The 22965-nt window shown below is 42.8% G+C and overlaps 1 protein-coding gene across 2 annotated transcripts in view; it reads left to right on the forward strand.

The window, feature by feature from the left end:
• The window catches only part of LOC139311963 (zinc finger protein 84-like), a 35099-nt gene extending 16267 nt beyond the window's left edge, over positions 1 to 18832 (forward strand). For both annotated transcript variants that reach the window (XM_070936488.1, XM_070936487.1), the window contains exon 2: positions 16124 to 18832. In XM_070936488.1, the coding sequence (XP_070792589.1) occupies positions 16841 to 18439 (1599 nt within the window). In that variant the 5' untranslated portion in view covers positions 16124 to 16840 and the 3' untranslated portion in view covers positions 18440 to 18832. The remainder of the gene's footprint in view (positions 1 to 16123) is intronic.
• The last annotated feature ends 4133 nt before the right edge of the window (positions 18833 to 22965 follow it).

Here is a 22965-nt window from a genome sequence, read left to right on the forward strand (position 1 = left end):
TTGGGCTGGAAGCGGAGAAGCAACTGGGCTGAAGCCTCTCAGCTGCTGCGGCTGCTGCAGGTTCCTTCCCTCCCCAAATGGAAGCCCACTGGTGCTGCAGGCTGGGAAACTGGTGGCTGCAATTTCTGCTGGTGGGAAGGTTGAAAAAGCCTCTTTCAAGTGGAGGTTGATTCTCCAGAGGTGGTGGGTGCTGCATCCCTGGAGGTTTGTAACAGAGGAGCTCATAGTTTGAAGGATCCTTGGAGGTCTTCTATTCCAACCCCTGATCAAGCAGGAGACCCGATATCATTTCAGACAAATGGCTCTCCAGTCTCTGTTTAAAAGCCTCCAGTGATGGAGCACCCAGAACTTCTGAAGGCTAAGCTTTTCCACTGGTTAATTGTTCTGGGTGTCAGGAAATTTCTCCTTAGTTCGAGGCTGCTTATCTCCTTGCTCCATCCAGTTTCTCCTCCTACCTTCAGGTGCTTTGGAGAAGAGGTTGACCCCCCCCATCCCCCACTTCTTTGTTGCAACTCCTAATGTATTGGAACACCTAGTTTTCCTTTTCGCTAGGCTAGACATACCCACTTCCTGCAACCATTCTTTATATGTTTCAACCTCCAGCCCTCTAATCACCCTTGCTGCTCTTCTCTGCCCTCTTTATAGAGTCTCAACACCCTTTTTATATTGTGGTGATCAAAACTGGATGCAGTATTCCAAGTGTGGTGTTACCAAAGCCTTATAAATTGGTACTAACGCTTCACTTGATCTTGACTGTATGCCTCTGTTAATACAGCTGAAGATTGCATTTGCTTTTGGGGCCACTGCAACACCCTGCTGGCTCATATTTAAATGATTGCCGACTAGGATTCAATGTTCCCTCATAGATACTGTCAGGTGCCACCTATTCTGTACCTGTACACTTGGTTTTTCTTGCTTAAGTGTAAAACCTTGGGGTTCTTTTTCTCCATTGAGTTTCATTTGGGCCCAGGGTTCAAGTTTTTCAAAAATCCTGTGGTATCCCAGAGTATTACCTGAGGATTGGAAAAGAGCTAATGTAGTTCCCATCTTCAGAAAAGAAAAACCAGACACAGGAAACTACAAAACTACAAACCCAGTGCTCCAAGATTTTTTAAAGATATAATACAATAGTTATGAGATAACATCTGCCAGCTCTTTCAGAACTCTGGAATGTAATCCATCAGGTCTTGGTGATTTATATTCATCCAGGTCAGACAAGTGGTCTTTTACCATTTTCTTGCTTATTTTAATTTTTATTTCTAGTCTGTTTTTTATAGTTTTTGGTAGGTTGGACAATAGTTTCCTTTTGTGTGAAGACTGTTAAGTAGCTCTGCTTTCTCTCTACTGCCTGTTACTTCCTTGCTATCTTCTCTAGTGGACCAACTGTTTCCTTGACTTTTTTATTGATATTTATATGTTGAAACTTTTTATTATTATCTTTGACTTTTGTTGCAAGTCTTTGTTCATTGTGAGCCTTTGTTTTCCTGACTTCATCTTTGCAGATTCAGGCTATCTGCTGATATTCTACCTTAGTTATATGTCCCTCTTACCACTTTTTCTACTTGTCCTTTTTATCTTTTAGTTTATCAGAGTGAGAGATCTGCAACCATGCTGGTTTCTTGTTGGATTTCATGTTTTTCCTTTTTAGTGGTATAGTGTTTGACTGGGCTTATATGATCATATTTTTCAGTGTTTCCCATGCTTCTTGAGTTGTTTTCCCCTTTAGGCTTTTTATCCATGAAATTTTGCTTAGGGTCTCCCTGAGTTTGTTAAAATCAGCTCTTCTAAAGTTTAAAACATTGGTTGGATTATGTTCTATTGCTTGTGTTTGCTTTATATTGAATTTCAGTAAGACGTGGTCACTCTTGCCCAAGGTTCCAAAATCTTCAATGCCTATCACTTCTTCTCTATTAGTAAGAATTAGGCCAGTATAGTTTTTCCTCTAGTTCCCTCCTCTATATTTTGGATGATAAAGTTGTCAGCTAAATTGGTTAGGAATCTGTTCAATCTCCCACTTGCTGCAGAGTTTGTCTCCCAGTTGACATCAGGACAGTTAAAGTCTCCCATTACTATTGCAGTATTTTTCTTACATACATTTGTTAATTGATTAGCAAAGAGTTCATCTATTTCTTCTGCTTGGTTGGGTGGTCTGATAGATAGTAGGGGCTCTTGGTTGTTTTCTTCTAAGAGTGACATGTTTCCATTGCCTCTTTAGATGCATATGGAGGCTCAATTTTTTAGGAAGCTGTTTGTTCCGTATTGTATTCAATTTGGGTGAATCCATTTTTAAAATAAATTTGACTTTCAGAGTGCTTGAGTTGCCTCTAAACACTTTACTTTTTCTTCTATTAATTCAAATATTTTACCTTTAATACATACATAGTTTCATGCAAAGATGGGCATGATAAAGGACCAAAATGGCAGGGACCTAACAGTGGCAGAAGAGATTAAGAAGGGGTGGCAAAATTACACAGAAGAACTATACAAAAACGAGCTTAATATCCCTGATAACCACGATGGGGTGGTCATTGACCTCGAGCCAGACATCCTGGAATGTGAAGTCAAATGGGCCTTGGGAACATCTGAGCAACAACAAAGCTAGTGGAGGTGACAATATTCCATCTGAGCTCTTCAAAATCTTAAAAGACGATGCAGTAAAAGTGCTACCCTCAATTTGGAAAACTCAACAATGGCCGCAGGATTGGAAAAGGTCAGTTTACATTCCAATTCCAAAGAAGGGCAATGCCAAAGAATGTTCCAACTACCCCACCATTGCACTCATTTCACATGTTAGCAAAGTTATGCTCAAAATCCTACAATCTAGTCTCCAGCACGGAATGGGACTTTTTCCAGCACGCTGCTCCTCCAATCCATCCACTGGGATATTCTCCTAGTTGCTGGGGAATACTGAGTGTAGATTTCTCTCTCCTCTGGCTGACCACGCCCACTCTGTCAGTCCTACGTCAGTCTTTCTCACTCAGTGACTGAGGAAACTTGCTTCTTTGCTTCTCTCTCGAGTGATTTCTCTGGCTGACTTGGTGTAGCTAAATTTTCTTTATTTTGGGGGTTTTTTTGTTGTTGTAGCTGATTAGTTAGCTTATTAATGTAGAAGGAGCTGCTACATGGGAGATTTGTGGCTGCAAGGGGCGGTAACGAGCCTGGGGCTTCAGGCTGTTCCGCTTCAGATTTCACCATCCCTCAGCAGCATTCTGGATTCCGACCCGGCTGGGCGGATCCGTGCAGTATTTAGCCGCTGGCATCTCGTTGGGATACCGGTGAGCCGGTACAGTCACGAACGCCTCAGCTCCAAAATTTTAGCGGCTCTGGAGTCAATGCGCCCTGATCGAGCACGGAGTCACCGACCGCTGGTGATTCTGTTGGAGTCTCGCGGCCGTCGTTATCAGACTGAGGAACGGGTGGCCGCCATTTTGGGATCGTTCGGTGGCGTTTCCTTTTTTTGGGGACTGTTGACAGTTGCGACCGCCATTTTGACTGACTGAAGGTTGGCGGCTGCCATTTTGAATTACCATTACAGGCCTGAGGCACTGAGCTAATTTGGGGCGCGTTGCTAACTTGTTCAGGCGGTGTTGTTTGGCACTCGCGTGAGGCCTAGCCAGTGTGCCTGGATTACGATCAGCGTTGGGGCGATTGGAGTCTGTGGACGTTTAGTCAGGCCTTGCTGGCCCTGCACACATTTGAACCCCATTGCTGTTCTAAGGGAAGGAACTGCTTCCACTGTGCATCGGAGCTTAGCCTTCCTTAGCAACCTTTGCCATCAACTGCACTTGCACCTGCAAAATGGCAGATTCCGATTTATCATCAGATCTGGAGCAGGCGTTTGAGCAGCATTTGAGCAACGATCAACCTAGGGCAGGACACAAACGGAGTAAAGCCAAGACTTCTGATAGACCTGCCAAAACATCTCGTTCCAAGGCCTTAGCTCATACCAGAGTTGAGCTGCGCCGCCATAAAGCGCTTGAAAAACAATTTGAAAAGGTCAGGAAGACCAAGGGATCATTAGCCTGTCCTGAATTGGCTGCAGAACCTCCCTCTCCGTCCAACTCTACAACCAGAGACAGTGTAGCCAGATCCCAGTCACGGACCTCTGACTGTTGTTGCTACCAGGGTGAGCCTATGTCGAATTTGCAGGCTTCAAGGAGGGTTTCGATGTCCCTGCCCAATGTCTCTTTGGCACCTCTGAGTGATCAGCCTGTGAGTTCTAGGCGTGCCCCTGAGGCGACCTTTACACCAACGCCGGCGGGGCTTCAGCCAGAAGAACCCGCCTCTCAGCTGGAGCTTCAGTCCATGTTGTCAGATGCCTTGGCGAAGATTTTGGCGGCTGGACTCCAATAAGGTTCCAGCGCGTCTCAACCTTCTGCTGCGAGCTCTCATACTCAAGGTCACCCTGCTCGCCGTACTGAGGCACCAGCTTTGGCTCCTGTGGAGGTTACGTCATCTGAGGAGTCAGACCAGGCTGGTGACGGTCCTGAAGATCTTGAATTCTCAAGAGGATGAAGGCTTGCCACCTGACAAGCCGGTATTTGCTGGACTTTTTCGACCTTCTGTTTTTAAATCGCTTTTGCATAAGGCTAAGGTCACTACCCAATGTGGTTTGATAACTTCACCATCTGACAGTGTTACACCAGCTACATCCCCTCATGACGCCTTGTTTCAGGTGTCCAAGCCAGATAAGGACGTCATCCCTTGCCCACCGCTGTTTACTGAGGTGGTTCAGAGTGCGTTTGGGTATCCTGGGTCTCTAACTGCCCCAAGTAATCTGGACAAGCGTCTTTATTGTGCAGCTTCGGAGTTAGAGGACATATTGGCTCTACCATCTGTTGATACGCCTGTGGCCAGCCTTTCATCTCCTTCTGTTATATCCGCTGACGTATTGGATGGATTGAAGTCTGAGGAACGTAAGGCCGAGTTGGGCTTTAGGAAGACGCATGAGGTGGCTGCTTGGGCGATCAAGGCGGCTACTGCCATTTCGTTCTTCAATAGAGCTACATTGTTCTGGCTCCGGCAGCTGCAGGAGCGTCTCCCTGCGAATGAGACGCTCATCCAACAAGATATCAACAAAATTGTGGCGGCTACAGAGTACTCAGCGGATGCTTCCCTTAATGCCGCTAAGTTTGCCTCTTGCGCCTTAGCATCGTCAATCACCAATCGCCGTCTCTTCTGGCTTCGGATCGGTGGATCAAGGCCTGCATTTCGACCGCGTATGACATCAAAGACAGACCTGTTCCAGGAAAGCTTTATGCTCATTCGACCCGAAGTGCAGCGACGACAGTGGCCTGGGCTACGCAAGCTTCTGTCCTGGATATTTGCCGAGCAGCCACGTGGGCGTCGGCTTCGTCGTTCATTCGCCCAGGATAGTCAGCTTGGGTAGATCCCACTGGATGGATTGGAGGAGCAGCGTGCTGGAAAACGGATGTTGACTTACCTGAATGTCCCTTTTCAGAATGCTGCGACTCCAATCCATGCCCACCCTGTTAGGGCTTCCTGTTCCCGAAGTCCTGCTACCTGTTATGGTTGTTGTTCCGGCTTTTAGACTTACGGTTTTTTTGTTCCTTCGTGAGGAAAGACTGACGTAGGACTGACAGAGTGGGCATGGTGAGCCAGAGGAGAGAGAAATCTACACTCAGTATTCCCCAGCAACTAGGAGAAGACCCAGTGGATGGATTGGAGTCGCAGCGTTCTGGAAAGGTAAGTCAACGTCCGTTTCGCCTCGGTCTATTCGCCTTGCCTGTTTCAACGTGAGATTTTCACCTCTGTGTTATTAGCCACAAACTTTTCTCCTCAGCTGACCCCGCCCCCAGGCTTCACATCGGCCACGGCCCCTTCGTCCCAGTCCATTCACCGGGGCCCATTCATCGAAGTACATTTCACGTTGGGCTTTTGGCCTCCCAGGAGAATTTGCAGCCAGCCAATCTTTTGAGGATTTGGGGAAGAGGGGAGGAGGACATTTCCATCCTTGCAAGCCAAAGTGCCTGAGACAAGGGCTGGTTCGCATCTCTTTGCCACAAATGACGGGGGGTGGGGGGGGCAGGAGGGAGGAGGGGAGGAGGACATTTCCATCCTTGGAAGCCAGGCTGCTTGCAAGGATGGAAATGAAGAGGACTGAGGTTTCACTGAAAGGAGTATGTGTGAAGTCCAGTATGTTTGAAGTCTGAGAGAAAAAATCTTTTTACCACTTTTTTTTTTTTTTTTTTGGCCAGGGGCAAAAACATTGATCTGGCTTTGATTTTCCCGCCCTTTACCCTTAACAACCTCTTTCCTCAATAAACAAACAGGGGAACTTAAATAGCCAGATTCCCTCCTAATTTCCCAAGGAAAAAAATTGTGTCCTCTCCTATAAGGACATACCATTGAGTGAACAAATGAATTCTTTATTGGCCAAGTGTGATTGTTTCAGTTTCAGTTTCAGTTTATTTAGATTTATATACCGCCCTACTCCCGAAGGACTCAGGGCGGTGAACAGCCAAGATAAAATACATACCGCTGTTTTTAAAAACAAATTAAAATTAAATAATTAAAAGAGTTAAGCCAGCCCAGCTTGTTGAAATAAAAAAGTCTTGAGGGCGTGGCAGAAGGTGCATAAATCTGGAATCCTCTGTATCTCCGGGGGGAGCTCGTTCCAAAGGGCAGGTGCCCCCACAGAGAAGGCTCTCCCCCTGGGGGCCACTAGTCGACACTGTTTGGCCAAATGCACCCTGAGGAGCCACTCTCTGTCGGAGTGTACTGGCCGGTGAGAGGCTACCGGTGGCAGAAGGCAGTCTCGTAGGTATCCAGGTCCTGAGTCATGGAGCGCTCTAAAGGTGGTAACCAATACCTTGAAGCGCACCTGGAAGACCACCGGGAGCCAGTGCAGCTCGCGCAGGGGAGGTGTTACATGGGAACACCATGTCGCTCCCATAACCACCCACGCGGCCACATTCTGGACCAGCTGGAGCCTACGGGTGCTCCTCAAGGGGAGCCCCATGTACAGAGCATTGAGGTAGTCCAGGTGGGAAGTGACGATGACATGAGTGACTGTGCCTAAGGAATCCTGATCCAGAAAGGGATGCAACTGGCGAATCAGGCGAACCTGATAAAAAGTCCCTCTGGCCACAGCCGTCAGATGTTCTTCTAAAGACAGCCGTGTATCCAGGAGGACACCCAAGTTGTGAGCCCTCTCCGTGGGGGCCAATGACTTGCCCCCAATAGTCAGTGATGGCATCAACTGGCTATATCGGGATGCCGGAAACCACAGCTACTTGGTCTTGGACAGGTTGAGCCTGAGTCTGTTTCTCCCCATCCAGATCCGCACAGCCTCCAGGCACGGGACATCACTTCAGGGGAATCATTGGGGTGGCCCGGGGTGGAGATTTATAGCTGAGTGTCATCAGCGTACTGGTGGTACTTCACCCCGAAACCACGGATGATCTCACCCAGTGGCTTCACATAAATGTTGAACAGGAGGGGCGAGAGGACCGACACTTATGGCACCCCACACACAAGGCGCCTCGGGGTCGATCTCTGCCCTCCTGCCAACACCGACTGCGACTGGTCAGAGAGAAAGGAGGCGAACCACCTCAATACGGTGCCCCCCACCCCCAACTCTTCCAACCAGAGCAGCATGATATCATGGTCGATGGTATCAAAAGCCGCTGAGAGGTCTAATAGGACCAAGACAGAAGAACAGCCCCTGTCCCGAGCCCTCCAGAGATCATCAACCAATGTGACCAATGCTGTTTCCGTGCTGTATCCAGGCCTGAAACCCGACAGGAATGGATCTAGATAAACCGTTTCATCTAGGTACTGGGGAAGCTGTCGCGCCACCACACTCTCAACAACCTTCGCCACAAAGTGAAAATTGGAGACTGGACGATAATTTACTAACACTGCCGGGTCCAGGGAAGGCTTCTTAAGGAGAGGCCTCACCACCGCCTCTTTCAAGGTGGCGGGAAAGTCACCCTCACTCAATGAAGCATTAATAATCCCCTGGAGCCAGCCTCATGTAACCTCCCGAGAAGCCAGCACCAACCAGAAGGGACACGGGTCCAATCAACATGTGGCCGCGCTAAGTCTACCTAGAATCCTGTCCACATCTTCGGGAGTCACAAGATCAAACTCCTCCCAGATAACATTCTCAAGACCTTTCTCCATCACCCTTCCCGGATCTACCCAGTCAGAGTCCAAGTCTTCCCGAATTTGAGCGATTTTGTCATACAGATACTGTACAAAGTCCTCAGCCTGACCCTCCAAAGGGTCTTCCTGCGCTCCCAGATGGAGCAGGGAGCGGGTCACCCTAAACAGGGCGGCCGGGCGATTATCTGATGATGCAATAAGAGCGGGAAAATAATTAAATTTTGCCGCTTTTATTGCCACTCGGTAGGTCTTAATGTGAGACCTCACCAGTGTTCGGTTGGATTCGGAAAGGCTGGCCCTCCAACTGCTCTCCAGGCATCTATTCCGGCGCTTCATCTCCCTCAGTTCCTCGGTAAACCAAGGAGCCAAGTGAGATTGGCGCTGAGTCAGACGCCGCAAAGGCACGACCCGGTCCTAAGCTCCGGCGGCCGCCCTATCCCAGGCGGCCACCAGGTCTTCAGTCGAGTCGTGAACCAGAGCCTCAGGTAATGGCCCAAGCTCCGTCTGGAACCTATACGGATCCATCAGGCACCTGGGGCGGAACCAACTCATCGGTTCTGCCTCCCTGCGGCGGGGTGTAGTGGTTCGAAGGTGAAAGCGAAGGAGAGAATGATCCAACCATGACACGGCTCCATCACTATCCCCTATAGGATTGGACACACAAGGAATTTGTCTTGGTGCATATGCTCTCAGTGTACATAAAAAGAAGTGTTACTTTCTTTATTTTTACTGACTTTTACAATGCAGATTATATGACTAGAGTAATATTATACTGCTATGTCTCATGTTTTGTAGAATTTTCCTTCCATGTTTCTGGTAAATGTGTTTGGAACTTCTTACTTTGATCAAAGAATAAAGCCTATTTTCTTTGGTTTTCAAGCCTCCGTTTAAGTCTTTGTTTTGGTTCATTTTTGGCTTAAGCGTATTGCCAAACCTTACACTAGTATGATTCGATTGCTTATTTGTACCCTATGACTACCATTAAGTGTTGTACCTTATGATTCTTGATGAAAGTAACTTTTCTTTTTATGTACACTGAGAGCATATGCACCAAAGACAAAATCTGGCTATTTAAGTTCTCCTGTTTGTTTATTGAGGAAAGAGGTTGTTAAGAGTAAAGAGCAGGCAAATCAAAGCCAGATCAATGTATTTGCCCCAGGCAAAAAAAAAAAAAAAAGGGTGGTAAAAAGAATTTTCTTCTCAGACTCCAAACATACTGGACTTCAAACATACTCCTTTCAGTGAAACCTCAGTCCTCTTCATTTCCATCCTTGCAAGCAGCCTGGCTTACAAGGATGGAAATGTCCTCTTCCCCTCTTCCCCAAATCCTCAAAAGATTGGCTGGCTGTGAATTGTCCTGGGAGGCCAAAAGCCCAACATGAAATGTACTACGACGAATGGGCCTTGGCGAACGGACTGGGACAAAGGGGCGTGGCTGATGTGCAGACTGGTGGTGGGGTCAGCTGAGGAGAAAAGTATGTGGCTAATAACGCAGAGGCGAAAACCTCAAGGTGAAATAGGCGAGGCGAATAGACCGAGGCGAAAAGTCCTCGACCGCCTCCAGCAGTATGTGGACCGAGAACTACCAGAATTACAGGCAGAATTTCAAAGAAGCAGAGGAACTAGAGATCAAATTGCCAACCTATGCTGGATCATGGAAAAAGCGAGGGAGTTTCAGAAAAACATCTACTTCTGCTTCATTGACTATGCTAAAGCCTTTGATTGTGTGGATCACAAGAAGTTGTGGCAAGTTCTTACAGAGATGGGAGTACCAGACCATCTTATTTGTCTCTTGAGAAACCTATATGCAGGTCAAGAAGCAACAGTGAGAACTGGACACGGAACCACTGATTGGTTCAAAATTGGGAAAGGAGTTCGGCAAGGCTGTGTACTGTCGCCTTGCCTATTTAACTTATATGCAGAGCACATCATGAGAAAGGCGGGGCTAGGTGAATCACAAGTTGGAATTAAAATTGCCTGGAGAAACAACAACCTCAGATGTGCAGATGATACCATTCTAATGGCAGAAAGTGAAGAGGAACTAAAGAGCCTCTTGATGCAGGTGAAGGAGGAGAGTGCAAAAGTTGGCTTGAAACTCAACGTTAAGAATACTAAGATCATGGCATCCAACCCTCTCAATTCCTGGCAAATAGATGGGGAAGAAATGGAGGTAGTGACAGATTTTATTTTCCTGGGCTCCAGGATTACTGCAGATGGGGACTACAGCCAAGAAATTAAAGATGCTTGCTCCTGGGGAGGAAAGCTATGGCAAATCTAGACATCATACTAAAAAGCAAAGCCATCACCCTGCCAACAAAAGTGCGTATAGTCGGCTATGGTTTTCCCAGTTGCAATGTATGGCTGTGAACGTTGGACCATAAGAAAGGCTGGGTGCCAAAGAATTGAGGCCTTTGAACTATGGTGCTGGAGAAGACTCCTGCGAGTCCCTTGGACTGGAAGGCGACCAAACTGGTCAGTCCTAGAAGAGATCAACCCTGACTTCTCTTTAGAAGGCCAAATCCTGAAGATAAAACTTAAATACTTTGGCCACCAAATGAGAAGGAAGGATTCACTGGAGGAGAGCCTAACGCTGGGAAAGATTGAGGGCAAAAGAAGAACGGGACGACAGAGAATGAAGTGGCTGGATGGAGTGACTGAAGCAGTCGGCGTGAGCCTAAATGTAATCGGGGATGGTAAAGGACAGGAAGGCCTGGAGGAACATTGTTAATGGGGGTCTCAATGGGTCGGACACGACTTCGCAACTAACAACAACAATGGAGTCTGCTCCCTCAGTGTCGAAGGGATTGCCACTATCGAATTGGCCTTTTTAGTCACACTAGATGCTGTTTTAGGACCGCTTTCCACAGCACGATACCATAGTTTTTTGAGACTGAAGGATGCCACTGCCAATGCATTTGCTCTCTATTGTGTTTTACTTTGGTGTAGTCTTCTTGGTTAGGTTGGGATTTCTCTTTTGCTCATTGGCTTTCAGAGCGCTAGAGTTGCCTCTAAACATTTTAGTTTTTCTTCTAGTAATTCAAGTAGTTTATAGTTTGGATCCTCTGTGGGCATAAGCTGAAACATATGGCAGACTTTGCAAGAACTATAGTGACAGTTTCTATCTCCATGACTTTTCTTTGTTGGCTTAAAAATTAAAATTAATTTTTTTAAAAAAATTTCAATATTTTCTGTTGCAAAGTGTCAGTTTACAATAGTTTACAAGAGTTCTTGACCTTTTCTCTTCTGTCTTAGAAAATTCTTCACTATCTTCCCTGTTTTAAGTGTCTGTCTCCTTTTCTGTTGTTTATTTTTTTCCTCTTAGATCATTAAGAATTTAAACATTTCTAAAGAATTAAAATAAGTAAACTTTTTTTAATGTTGAGTTGAAAAAAGAAATTGAAAAATTGAAAAAGGAATATTATTTAAAAAATTGAAAAAAATTTTAAAATCAAAAGATTTAAAAATTGAAAAAAGAATTTTATTAAAAAATTGAAAAAAGAATTTTAGAATTGAAAAAGATTTAAAAATTAAAAAAAATTAAATTAAAAATGTTATTTAAGAGTTGAAAAAAGAAGACTTAAAATTGGAACAAGGAGTTTAAACATTTTTTAAAAAATTGAAAAGATTGAAAAGGAATTTTTCTTAAGGAATATTGGAATATTCCTTAAGAAATATTAGAATATTCCTTAAGGAATATTGAATTCCGGTATGATGTGGTCACTCTCGATAAACGTTATGGCAACTTCAACTCCTTCTATTGCTTCTGTATTAGTAAGAATTAGGTCCATTATAGTTTTTCCTCTAGTTCCCTCCTCTACCTTTTGGATGACAAAGTTGTCAGCTAAATTGGTTAGGAATCCACACATGTATTGACAATGACAGATGAATAAAATTTACAAGTTTTTTTACTTCCATGTCTTGCCAATAAGTATGGTATTTCCTGTCCCATCATCCATGTATTAACCAGGTTCAATTGTGCTTAATCCAGCACTTCCTAAAAAATAGCTTTTGAGGACCTTTTGGCATCTTTAGTTGCACAGGTAGTCCTCACTTACCACTTCTTCCCTGAGCCTTCAAAGTTCCTGTGGCACAGTAGAAGCAAACGTGTACCTGGTCCACAAAATTTGTGGTAAACCTAGCACTTGTTCAGTGACCGCACGTCAGCAGTGACTGTGGTTTTGAAGGTGCAGGAAAAGAAGTTGCACCAGTTCGGGTTCTGCCAATAGTTGCACATTTATGTCCCACACTCATGATCCCCATTTGTGACCTTCCCAGCTAGCTTCTGACAAGCAAAATCAGTGGATATACTGACAGGAAATTGCAAGTCACGGTCATATGAAATTGCCTTTAGCAACCCACAGTCATTTGCTTAACAACTACAGAGGAACAGATGTAAGTTGGCCCTGTCATGTGACATCATGCTTAATGATTGAGCTACTTAGTGACGCAGATATCAGTTCTAATTGCGGTAGGTTAAGTAAGGACTACTTGAACAAGGATGTCACCATAGGGGTTGTAGACAGTATTTTCTGCTATATAGTGGGTGAATCTATATTTCTCTATATGCATATATCCGCAGTTACATAACCTATTCACCGTACTTCCAGATATAATTGATGGACTTCCGGTTGGCGCTGTGGGGATACAGATGGGGAAATGGTGAGCTCCATGGAGCTCTGCCAAAACCCCGTCTGCCAAATTTCTGCCGACAGGTCTTCGGACCTTGAAGGGACAGGGGGACAAGAAGGGACCCCTTGGGCTGCCGAGAGGAATGGGCAGGTTCCTCGGGGCCGGAGGCTTTCCCTTCACGCCGGCGGCAGTGGAACGACAGCCATGGCGGCCATCCCGAAACCGCGGCAACCAGGAACAAAGCTCGTGCTGGAGGAGAGGAGAAGAAGCGAGAAGCGGAGAGCGGAGCAGGGAGTTTGAAAGCCAGGTGAGTTGACTTCTGCCCAGGCGAGAACTGCCCATAAATGTTGGATTTACAAAAAGTGTGCCTAGCCTTAACAGTGGCTGAGAAACATCGGGGCAAAAAGACTCAAAAGAATGGTGGAGAAAAGACCTGTTGATAGATAGCATTAATTATAGACTTTTTGGAAATGATTTTATTACAGATTTGGTCTTTTTTTTTTTTTTTTTTTTTTTGTGGCTAAACGAGATTGGATTATGTTTGAGAGAGAGGAAGGAGAAGAAGAAATAAATATGTTTTTAAAAGTAAAGATAAAAGACAAAAGAAGATGGAACAGATGGCTGCCAGCTGAAAAGGGAAAGTGTAACTTCCAGACTGCTTGTTACTTGAAAGAGAAACTTTGATGCCTGTTATTTAAAGTGGATTATTTTGAGAAAAATTTCAAGAGGCTTGACTTTGGACATATAATCTGTGTATTGGAGGATATTGAAGATCAGAAAGAAGAAACTAAATGGAATAATGAAAACTGATTTATTAAGTGTGACAACAAGAGAAAAAGGGTATGGCAACAAAAGAAGAACATGATGATACCATATATGGAACAGTCAGTTCAGAATTAACTTTATAGAACTTCTAACTTTGAGGACATTGAAATGGAAAATAAATATACTCAGATGATGATGATGATGATGATGATGATGATGATGATGATGATGATGATTGTATTTATATACCGCCCTACTCCCGAAGGACTCAGGGTGGTGAACAGCCAGAAAGTAAAATATACATAATACAAACGTTAAAAACCATTTAAAATACATTAAATACATTGGCCAGATTTAAAACACCCCAATTATAAAACCAATTTAAAAACAATTAAAAAAGGTTAGGCCAGACCAGCCTACTGGAATAAGAATGTTTTGAGGGGGCGGCGGAAAGTGCGCAGATCCGGGATCCTCCGTATCTCCGGGGGAAGCTCGTTCCAGATGGCAGGTGCCCCCACAGAGATAGATTAGAGAGGGGAAAAAAATGGAATATAAAGTAACAAGATAACAAAATACCATAGTTTGAATTAAATGGATGTAATGGTGTCTGGGAGTTTGATCTTTGAATAATTTTAGGAGATACCTTCCTTCTTCTCTGGGCTCTCTCTCAATTTTATTTTATTTTATTTTATTTTATTTTATTTCTTTTTTCTGTTTTTTTTCTTTTGTCCCTTTTTCCCTCTCTATTTTTTTCTAATTCTCTTTTCAATTTCTTTTGTTATATTTCTATTCTCTTTCCTATTCTTGTTTTTTTCCTTTTGTTTTTATTTTAACTGTTATTAATATTGTTACTATTCTCTCTCTTTTTTACTATTATTTTTATCTAAGTTGATTTTATGAATATACAACAATTTGACTAGGAAAAAATGAGTATAAATGATTGAAAATTACGATTTTTGGATGTTTTAATACTTTTTTAAACTTGGAATTTTTAAGCTCTATTTACAGACCTAATAATTTAGAAGAAAATGTTTTCTAAGGTGCTGGATATTAAGAAGAATTAATTACAGATTTAATAATTATGGAAAATTGATTTTAAAGTGATTTAAAATGTTGATATTCACTGGAAATAAATATGGCACGGGAGAAAGCCTAGGAGAGAATAGGAGCTAAGATATTTGTCGATATATTTTTTTTATTTTAAATCAGTTAAAGATATGGAGGAGAATGGATTTAAAAATGAATATGAGTAATATATTGTGAATTAATTTAAAGTTAAATAATTGAATAAGAGATGTAGAAAAGAAGGAAAACATAAAGCTGGACAATAATTAAAATAAAGTGTTATGAATTAGTTAAACAAATGAAGTTAGGAATGGAGGGAAGCATGATTCTGGAGAACAGTTAAGGCAAAACTGGGAAATAGTTAAAAATAAAAATAAGAGTTAGGAGTGGAGGAAAGCACACGCTAGGTAACAGTTAAAGCAAAACTGTGAACTAGCCAAAAAATAAAAAGTGAGGAGTGGAGGAAAATATACCTGGAGAGCAACTGAAATATAGTTGTGAACCAGTTAAAAATAGAAGTTGGAGCGGAGGAAAGCATTGCTGAGAAGCAACTATTTGAGTTGTGAACCAGTTTTATAATAGATTTAGGAGGATGGAAGGAGATAATGTTGGTATGCAGTTAAAATTATACTGTGAACCAGCTCAAATAAGTAAGGTTAGGAGTGGAGGAAAGCATTGCTGGAAAGCAATCGATTAAGATGCGAACCAGCCAAAAAATAAACTCAGGAGGAAGTGGAGGAGATAATACTGGAGAATAGTTAAGCCAAACTGTGAACCAGTTAAATAAATAGAGATAGAAGTGGCGGAAAACACTGTTGGGAAATAGCTATTTAAATTATGAATCAGTTAAATATTAGACTTTAAAATAAAGTATTTTGGGAGTGACAAATTCTAATGTTGATTGATTTAGAAACAATTAAGAGAGGAGGAAAATATTCTTTGTCAAGATTATGGATACTAGTTGCCATTTAAAAGAGGTACAATATAGACTCGATGTAATAGGTCTTAGAAATGAGGAATATATATGAAATATTGATTGTTAAAATGACAAAGATTTGGAATGATGTCTATTTGGAAATAATTGTTTAGAATTTAGGGTGACATAGTAGATTTTTTAAAATCTAAATGTTTAGAATAAGATTTTTTTTTTTAAAGAAGTAAATGGATAAAATTTGGAACAAAATTGGTTGAGGAAATGTGAGTAATTGTATTTAATTTATACTGGATCAAATCCTTGCTCTAAAAAGATGTATTTTATGTTTTATGTTTTAAAAAATAAAACAAAAATATAATAGATGATAGTCCTTTCCATTGCTAAGAATTTGTGATTGACCCCAATCAACAATTGAATTTGAATGGATATTTGAACGTGGATATCGCTAGTCTTCCATGCATCAAATGAATCATAAATAATTTCAGTGATGATTCTAGTATTGGGGCATGATTGCTTTTTCATTGTAATATAAACTTTTTTCATTTTTCACATCTCTAACCATTTTGTAAAAAAAGTTACACTTTTCTTTGAATCTTACAGACAAACAGGATGGCAATAAGAGCACTCTGGACAACTGGAAATAACAAGGAACGTTGAAAAGTGAAGATAATCAAGCCAGAAATCAAAATATTTTCCATTTCCTTCAGAAAAACACAGAATTTTCCTCCTCCTCCTCCAACAGCTGTTAGACAGAAGAAAGAAAATCAAGAAAGAATAAGCAGATTATGCAGAATTCAAGGATACGTTACATGAAAAGTCAAAGGAGATTATTTTTCAATCAGCAAAAAAGGGAAATATCTGGAACTGAGTGGTGAGGAAAAGGTCAATAGTAAAGCCATGTAGAGCAGACAGTAAGGCACCCGTGTGAGGAAGAAACCGGCTTGAATGACAGCCCCCCTAAACAAGGCATTGTAAGAATTCCAGCCAGGTAATCCATCAGTGGATTGACCCTAGGGAGACACTGTATGAGTGTCTAGACGGTGAGAAAAGCTTCATTAGAGATTTTCATCTCATGAGACATCAGAGAACTCACACAGAAGAGAAACCCTTTGAATGTCCTGATAATGGGAAAGTCGCAATTCCAGCCTGGTGATATGCCAGAAGACTCACATAGTAGGGAAATTGTTTGACTGTCCTGATTGTTGGAAAACTTTTAGTTGAACTTCCAGCTCGGTGATACATCAGAGGATTAACTCCACAGAGAAACCCAGTGTGTGTCGAGGTTGCAGAAAAAGTTTCATTAGAAATTCCCAACTCATGAGACACGAGACCATGCACACAGGAGATAAACCCTTTGAATGTCCTGACTGTGGGAAAGGTTACACTCTGAATTCCAGCCTGGTAAGGCACCAGAGGACTCACACGGGGGAGAAACCCTTTGAATGTCCTTTCTGTGGGAGAAGCTTTAATTATAATTCCGATTTGCTGATACACCAGAGGACTCACACAGGAGAGAAACTGTTTGAATGTGCTTTCTGTGGGAAAGGTTTCAATAAGAATTCCTACCTGGTGATACACCAGAGAACTCACACAGGAGAGAAACCCTTTGAATGTTCTGAATGTGGGAAAACTTTCATTACGAATTCCCACCTGGTGACACACCAGAGGACTCACACAGGAGAGAAACCCTTTGAATGTCCTGACTGTGGGAAAAGTTTCATTACGAATTCCCACCTCGTGACACACCAGAGGACTCACACAGGAGAGAAACCCTTTGAATGTCCTGACTGTGGGAAAGGTTTCAGTCGCAATTCCAACCTGGTGAAACACCAGAGGATTCACACAGGAGGGAAACCCTTTGAATGTCCTGACTGTGGGAAAGGTTTATGTCAGAATTCCCACCTGGGGATACAACAGAGGATTCACACAGGAGAGAAACTCTTTGAATGTCCTGACTGTGGGAAAGGTTTCACTCAGAATTCCAACCTGGTAAGGCACCAAAGGACTCACACAGGAGAGAAACCCTTTGAATGTCCTATCTGTGGGAAAAGCTTTAGTGATAATTCCAATTTACTGACACACCAGAGGACTCACACAGGAGAGAAACCATTTGAATGTCCTGATTGTGGGAAGGGTTTTAGTGATAATTCCAGCCTGGTAAGGCACCAGAGGACTCACACAGGAGAGAAACCCTTTGAATGTCCTGATTGTGGGAAAAGTTTCAGTCAGAATTCCTACTTGGTTATACACCAGAGGACTCACACAGGAGAGAAACCCTTTGAATGTTCTGGCTGTGGGAAAAGTTTCAGTCAGAATTCCCACCTGGTGATACACCAGAGGATTCACACAAGAGAGAAACCCTTTGAATGTCCTGACTGTGGGAAAGGTTTCAGTCAGAATTCCAACCTGGTAATGCACCAGAGGACTCACACAGGAGAGAAACCCTTTGAATGTCCTGATTGTGGGAAAGGTTTTAGTGATAATTCCAGCCTGGTGACACACCAGAGGACTCACACAGGAGAGAAACCCTTTGAATGTCCTGACTGTGGGAAAAGTTTCAGTCAGAATTCCCACCTGGTGACACATCAGAGGACTCACACAGGAGAGAAACCCTTTGAATGTCCTGATTGTGGGAAAGGTTTTAGTGATAATTCCAGCCTGGTGACACACCAGAGGACTCACACAGGAGAGAAACCCTTTGAATGTCCTGACTGTGGGAAAGGTTTCAGTCAGAATTCCAACCTAGTGAAACACCAGAGGATTCACACAGGAGAGAAACACTTTGAATGTTCTGACTGTGGGAAAAGATTCAGTCAGAATTCCCACCTGGTGAAACACCAGAGGATTCACACAGGAGGGAAACCCTTTGAATGTCCTGATTGGGGAAAAGTTTCAGTCAGAATTATGACCTGGTGACTTACTCTGGGGAAAAACCATATAAGTGTCCAGATTGTGGGAAAAGTTTCCTTTGGAATTGTCGACTGATGAGTCACCAGAGGACTCAAATAGAAGAGTAACCATATGAGTGTCCAGACTGCAAAGATTTCAGTACTAAGGATAGCCTTCCAAATCATAAGCTTATATACACGGGAGAAACCATTTAAGTGCTCTGAGTGTGCATGCTTCTTCAGGAAATCTTCCAACCTTATCGCACACAAGAAAATGCACCTGAGGCCCAAAATGATGAGTGTAGAGAAGGCTTGAATTTCAATTGAGAAATTGACTCTTTAATTTGAGTACAAAGAATTTGCCTGATTTTTTGTCATCAAATATGTCATGGTATTAGATGGGAAGGAGGAAAGAAAAAAGTGGAACATGTTAATTTGATAAGGACTGTTTGGCCATTAACAGCAGAAATTGCTGGATATTTTATTTTTGCAAAAATTGTAGAAATCTGCAAACATCTTTTTAGGAGTGTTCTTTCCATTTTTATCATAACAAATGATTGAAATGCCACATGAAGAGGCCCCGTCTTCTCCCTGGGTGTCCTCCCCCAATCTGCTTTTCCAGGCTGCAGGGATTGCTACAGACCATCGCTGCCTCCGTGCCTCACATTTTGAGCCTCTGAACGCTCCATTTCAGACTTTTCAAGGCTGCAGGAATCGCCAGAGCATATTGCCACCTCTGTGCATTGCCTTTTCAGCCTCCACAGCCCTTTTATGGCCTGTGCACATTGTGTTTTTGGGTGGTCCCAGGCTGCCGATCCTGCCCAAAAATACAATGCGCAGAGGCCAAAAATAGGGCGTGCAGAGGCCGAAAACGTGATCCGCAGAGGCTGAAAACACGATGTTCAGAGGCAGCAATCAGTGGCGATGTGCTCTGGCATAGGTCTAAAATGCGTTGTGTGGAGGCCAAAAATGGCCAAAGGGTGGGGCCGGCGGGTGGGCTTGGCTACATTCAGTATATTAGACGCACCCAAATTTTCACTCTCTTAGGGGGAGAAAACTGTGTCTTATACTCCAAAAAACATAGTAGTTTATCTTTTCCTAACAATTGCAGAAATTCATTGCGCCAAGCATGTCTGCTCAGATTTTGTCAAGAATGAGGCATGCAAGTGGGAGAAACCATACAAATAGCAAATATATTGTGGGAGTTTGAGGCAGTGACAAAAGCAGTGTAGAATTTCAGATGTAAATGTTCTGCCCTACAGGTGACCTTCATGGAGAAGAGCTGTAGGAATATTGAGTTGAGGAGAAAAGGGATTGTGTGTCAGGTCCCCATAGATCCTTGTGGGGATGCTACCATTCTGGCAGGGAGGGCCTGAATGCCATTTTATGATATTTTCCCGTTTCTGCCCTTTTCTCAACTTTAATGTACTTTCCTAGAAATGGGAGGGGTGAGGAATTGCCTGTGGCCATCTGTTTTGTCTCAGCTCCAACAGAAGGAGCAAGCAGCGCCTGAGAACAACTTCTTACCACCTTCTCAACTCAGAGGTCTCACAACAACTTTGCACCTGTGTATTGGCTCCCCTTGGATTGGGCAGAGAGGAGGGGTTTCTACAACTTTTTACCTAACGGTTCTGAGCAGGAACTTCAGATCCTACCTTGCTCTACTTACTATCACTGTCTCTCAATAAATATTTCCTTTTGAAATCCCTCCTGTTTCAAGAGTCCTGCTTCCTTGAAGAGACAGTAGAGGCAAGTCCTTACATTGTGTTTCTAAGCACAGGCTCCAGGTTTATTCGCAACTCCTTCGCTTGGAGGTGCCTGCTTCCTTGTTAGTCTTTGATGGCTGGGGTGTGGGAGCAGCACCAAGGGTCTGACATTTTGTGGTTCCCCCCTTGGTTGGGAAATGTGAGAAAAATTGTACAGTAAATAATGTTTCAATTTCTAAAGCAGCATTGCATAAGAATCATGAATAGATTTTGAGAGAAAAAAAGGAAAGTGTCAGCATTTACATAAACATTGAGACAAGGTAATCCAACACTCTTCCCAACACATGGGAGGTGTTTCCTGTTTTTCATTTCTCTCCCAGAGCACCTTAATTTTTTTCAAACATTTATCCTTCAAATATAGAGAGGAACATTATTTGTAGGAGCGAAAGTGATGTTTTAGCTATGCAGATAGATTATCCTGATTTTGCTGGGATTGGAAGACACCAAAGAATTCCAAGATTGTTCATTTCACCAGCACAATTCAAACAGACAGGTTAGGGTTAGGATTAGAGAAACCAAGATGTAACTCAGTGGTCTGTCTGGATAATCACGGGACTTTCCATGACTGAGTGGAGAACACAAACTGTATTTCCCTGCTCTTAGCCCAGCACTGTCACCCACTCTACCCTATGCTCAGAAGCCCCAGTGCACAGACTAAAGAAAATATCTTGGGAGATATGCAAACTCCATTACTAAAGAGATGAGGGGAAAACATCTCCCCAAGTCCACAGCATATGGATCCTATTCAGAAGAGACTCACAGAAAAACCTCTCTAATTCAGAGGAGTATAAGAAGGTGGGAGACGGTACAAGGAAGATACTTGTATCAGGGAATTGTGCAGCCTGTGTCCAAATGGAGTCAGAGATGCTGACAAGAACTTGTGGCTTTATGTAAATAAATATATTTACAGTAAAGACAGGCAAATGGGAGCAAAGTGAGGTAAAATCAACACGACAGAAACATCAGGTAAAACAGAGCACACAGGGTAAAAAGGCGGGAAACAAGGAAACTCCCCCTTTTCACTCAAGGCAGCCAATCACAGTTCAGATTGCCTCATGCAGTAGCCAGCTCTCTTCAATCAATCAGCTGTAATGGTGTGTTCTGACTCTTTACACAACCCCCACTGTTCCAGTTATAAATTTAAACATCTTGACACCCCTCCAATTTATAGTTGGACAGCATTTTAACCATGTTGTTTCACAAGATCGTTTTAAGAACTACCAAAAGACACACACACACACACAAAAAAAAAAAACCACAACCCTAAGAAGTAACTGGGTTTTTGAAAGTTAATCATATTTTACAAGTTAATCATATTTTATGCATTTTAATAAATAACATCAAGCTAATCTTTTGCCAACTCAAAAATGAATTATGTGCTCTGTGAGTGGTCTGTTCTAGGATGAGGGAATAATTGGAATTGTGCTGGTCACAAACTAAAGTGGAAATTATAATAAACTGACACGTGATTGAGGTGCTTCTACTCTTGCTTATCTCTTCTGTTCATTTCCCTCACAAAGCATCCCTTTTCTTGTTTGCCCTACTATTTTGCTGGCTTGCTTTCCTCTGATGTGACAATCCCAATCTCACACCTGGCATCCCCTTGCCCATCCTGTGTCAGGCCTGGAAGCCATCTTTTGCCTTAGGCCTTCAGTCCTGCCACATTTACTACTGTGGGAAACTGGGAGGGGGGGATTGTATGGAACAGGGGTGATGTACAGTCATAATGACATTCCTTTCTCAGAAAGTCAAGGACATCTTGCCCTGCACCTGGAAGGCTGGACCTGGGAGTCATCTCCAGTTGGGACAATGTTTGATTGCACAATGTGATGGACTTGTGGGTGTTGGGCAGGGACTTGAACTTTTCTAAAACAATGTCCATTATTCACCCCAGCGAGGACATATTATATTTAGTGGACATAGATTTCTGAATAAAATAGGACAAGAAACAGAACAGAAGACATTGAAAGACTTTTGTGGTTGGCTAGGTACCACAGAGTTCATTGCCAAGAGTGCTTTTTCTTTTTATTCCAATTCTGCAATTTTTCCTTTTTGGGGGTGGTATTGGAGATGTGTGATGCGTACAAGAAAATCCCCCCGAAAGTAAAAAAGGTGGACAACACGTATCAATATGAGGATAAAAATAATAATTTATGTCATGATTAAGAGTTAAGTGCAGAGCAACAATAAACATTTATTGAATTTCATTATACAAAGAAGAAACATTAAAATGAATCCAAAGGAAATAGCAGAATACCCAATAAAATATTTCCTAATAGAAAAATGAGACCCCAAAAACTTACTAAAACCACATATCTAACAAAATTGAGCAAACTAAAAGACAATCCAATGCCAGAGGAGATGGTCCATTGGGCCAGGCCAGAAGCCACCAGTCCCTAATCAGAGGAATTCTCCATTTCCTCAGAAGAAAAGTCCAAAATTCTTACTAGATCTTCATTAAAAATGGCAGTGTAGGGTGCCCCCGTAATAAAGTTATCCTGATGATCAGTCAGCCATGTGCTTTGGTGGAATATTCTATTTTTCTCTTTTTTTAAAAAAATGTATTTTAGAAATACATTTAAAATAAGTTTAGAAATGGTAGTAACTGTGAGAGGCATCTTGAAGTCCTTGTAGATCACGGGTGTCAAACTAGGCTGCATAAACAGAGGGATAGAATCAAGATCATGTGAAGTGTTCCCCCCCCACACACACACACACCGAAGTATAAAAATACAAACAACCAAGAAGATAAAATATTTAGGGATTTGGCTTACAGCTAAATGTTCCT

Source organism: Pituophis catenifer, unplaced genomic scaffold (assembly GCF_029215685.1).
Source record: "Pituophis catenifer annectens isolate HBS135680 unplaced genomic scaffold, rPitCat1.0.hap2 SCAF_2, whole genome shotgun sequence".
NCBI lineage: Eukaryota > Metazoa > Chordata > Lepidosauria > Squamata > Colubridae > Pituophis > Pituophis catenifer.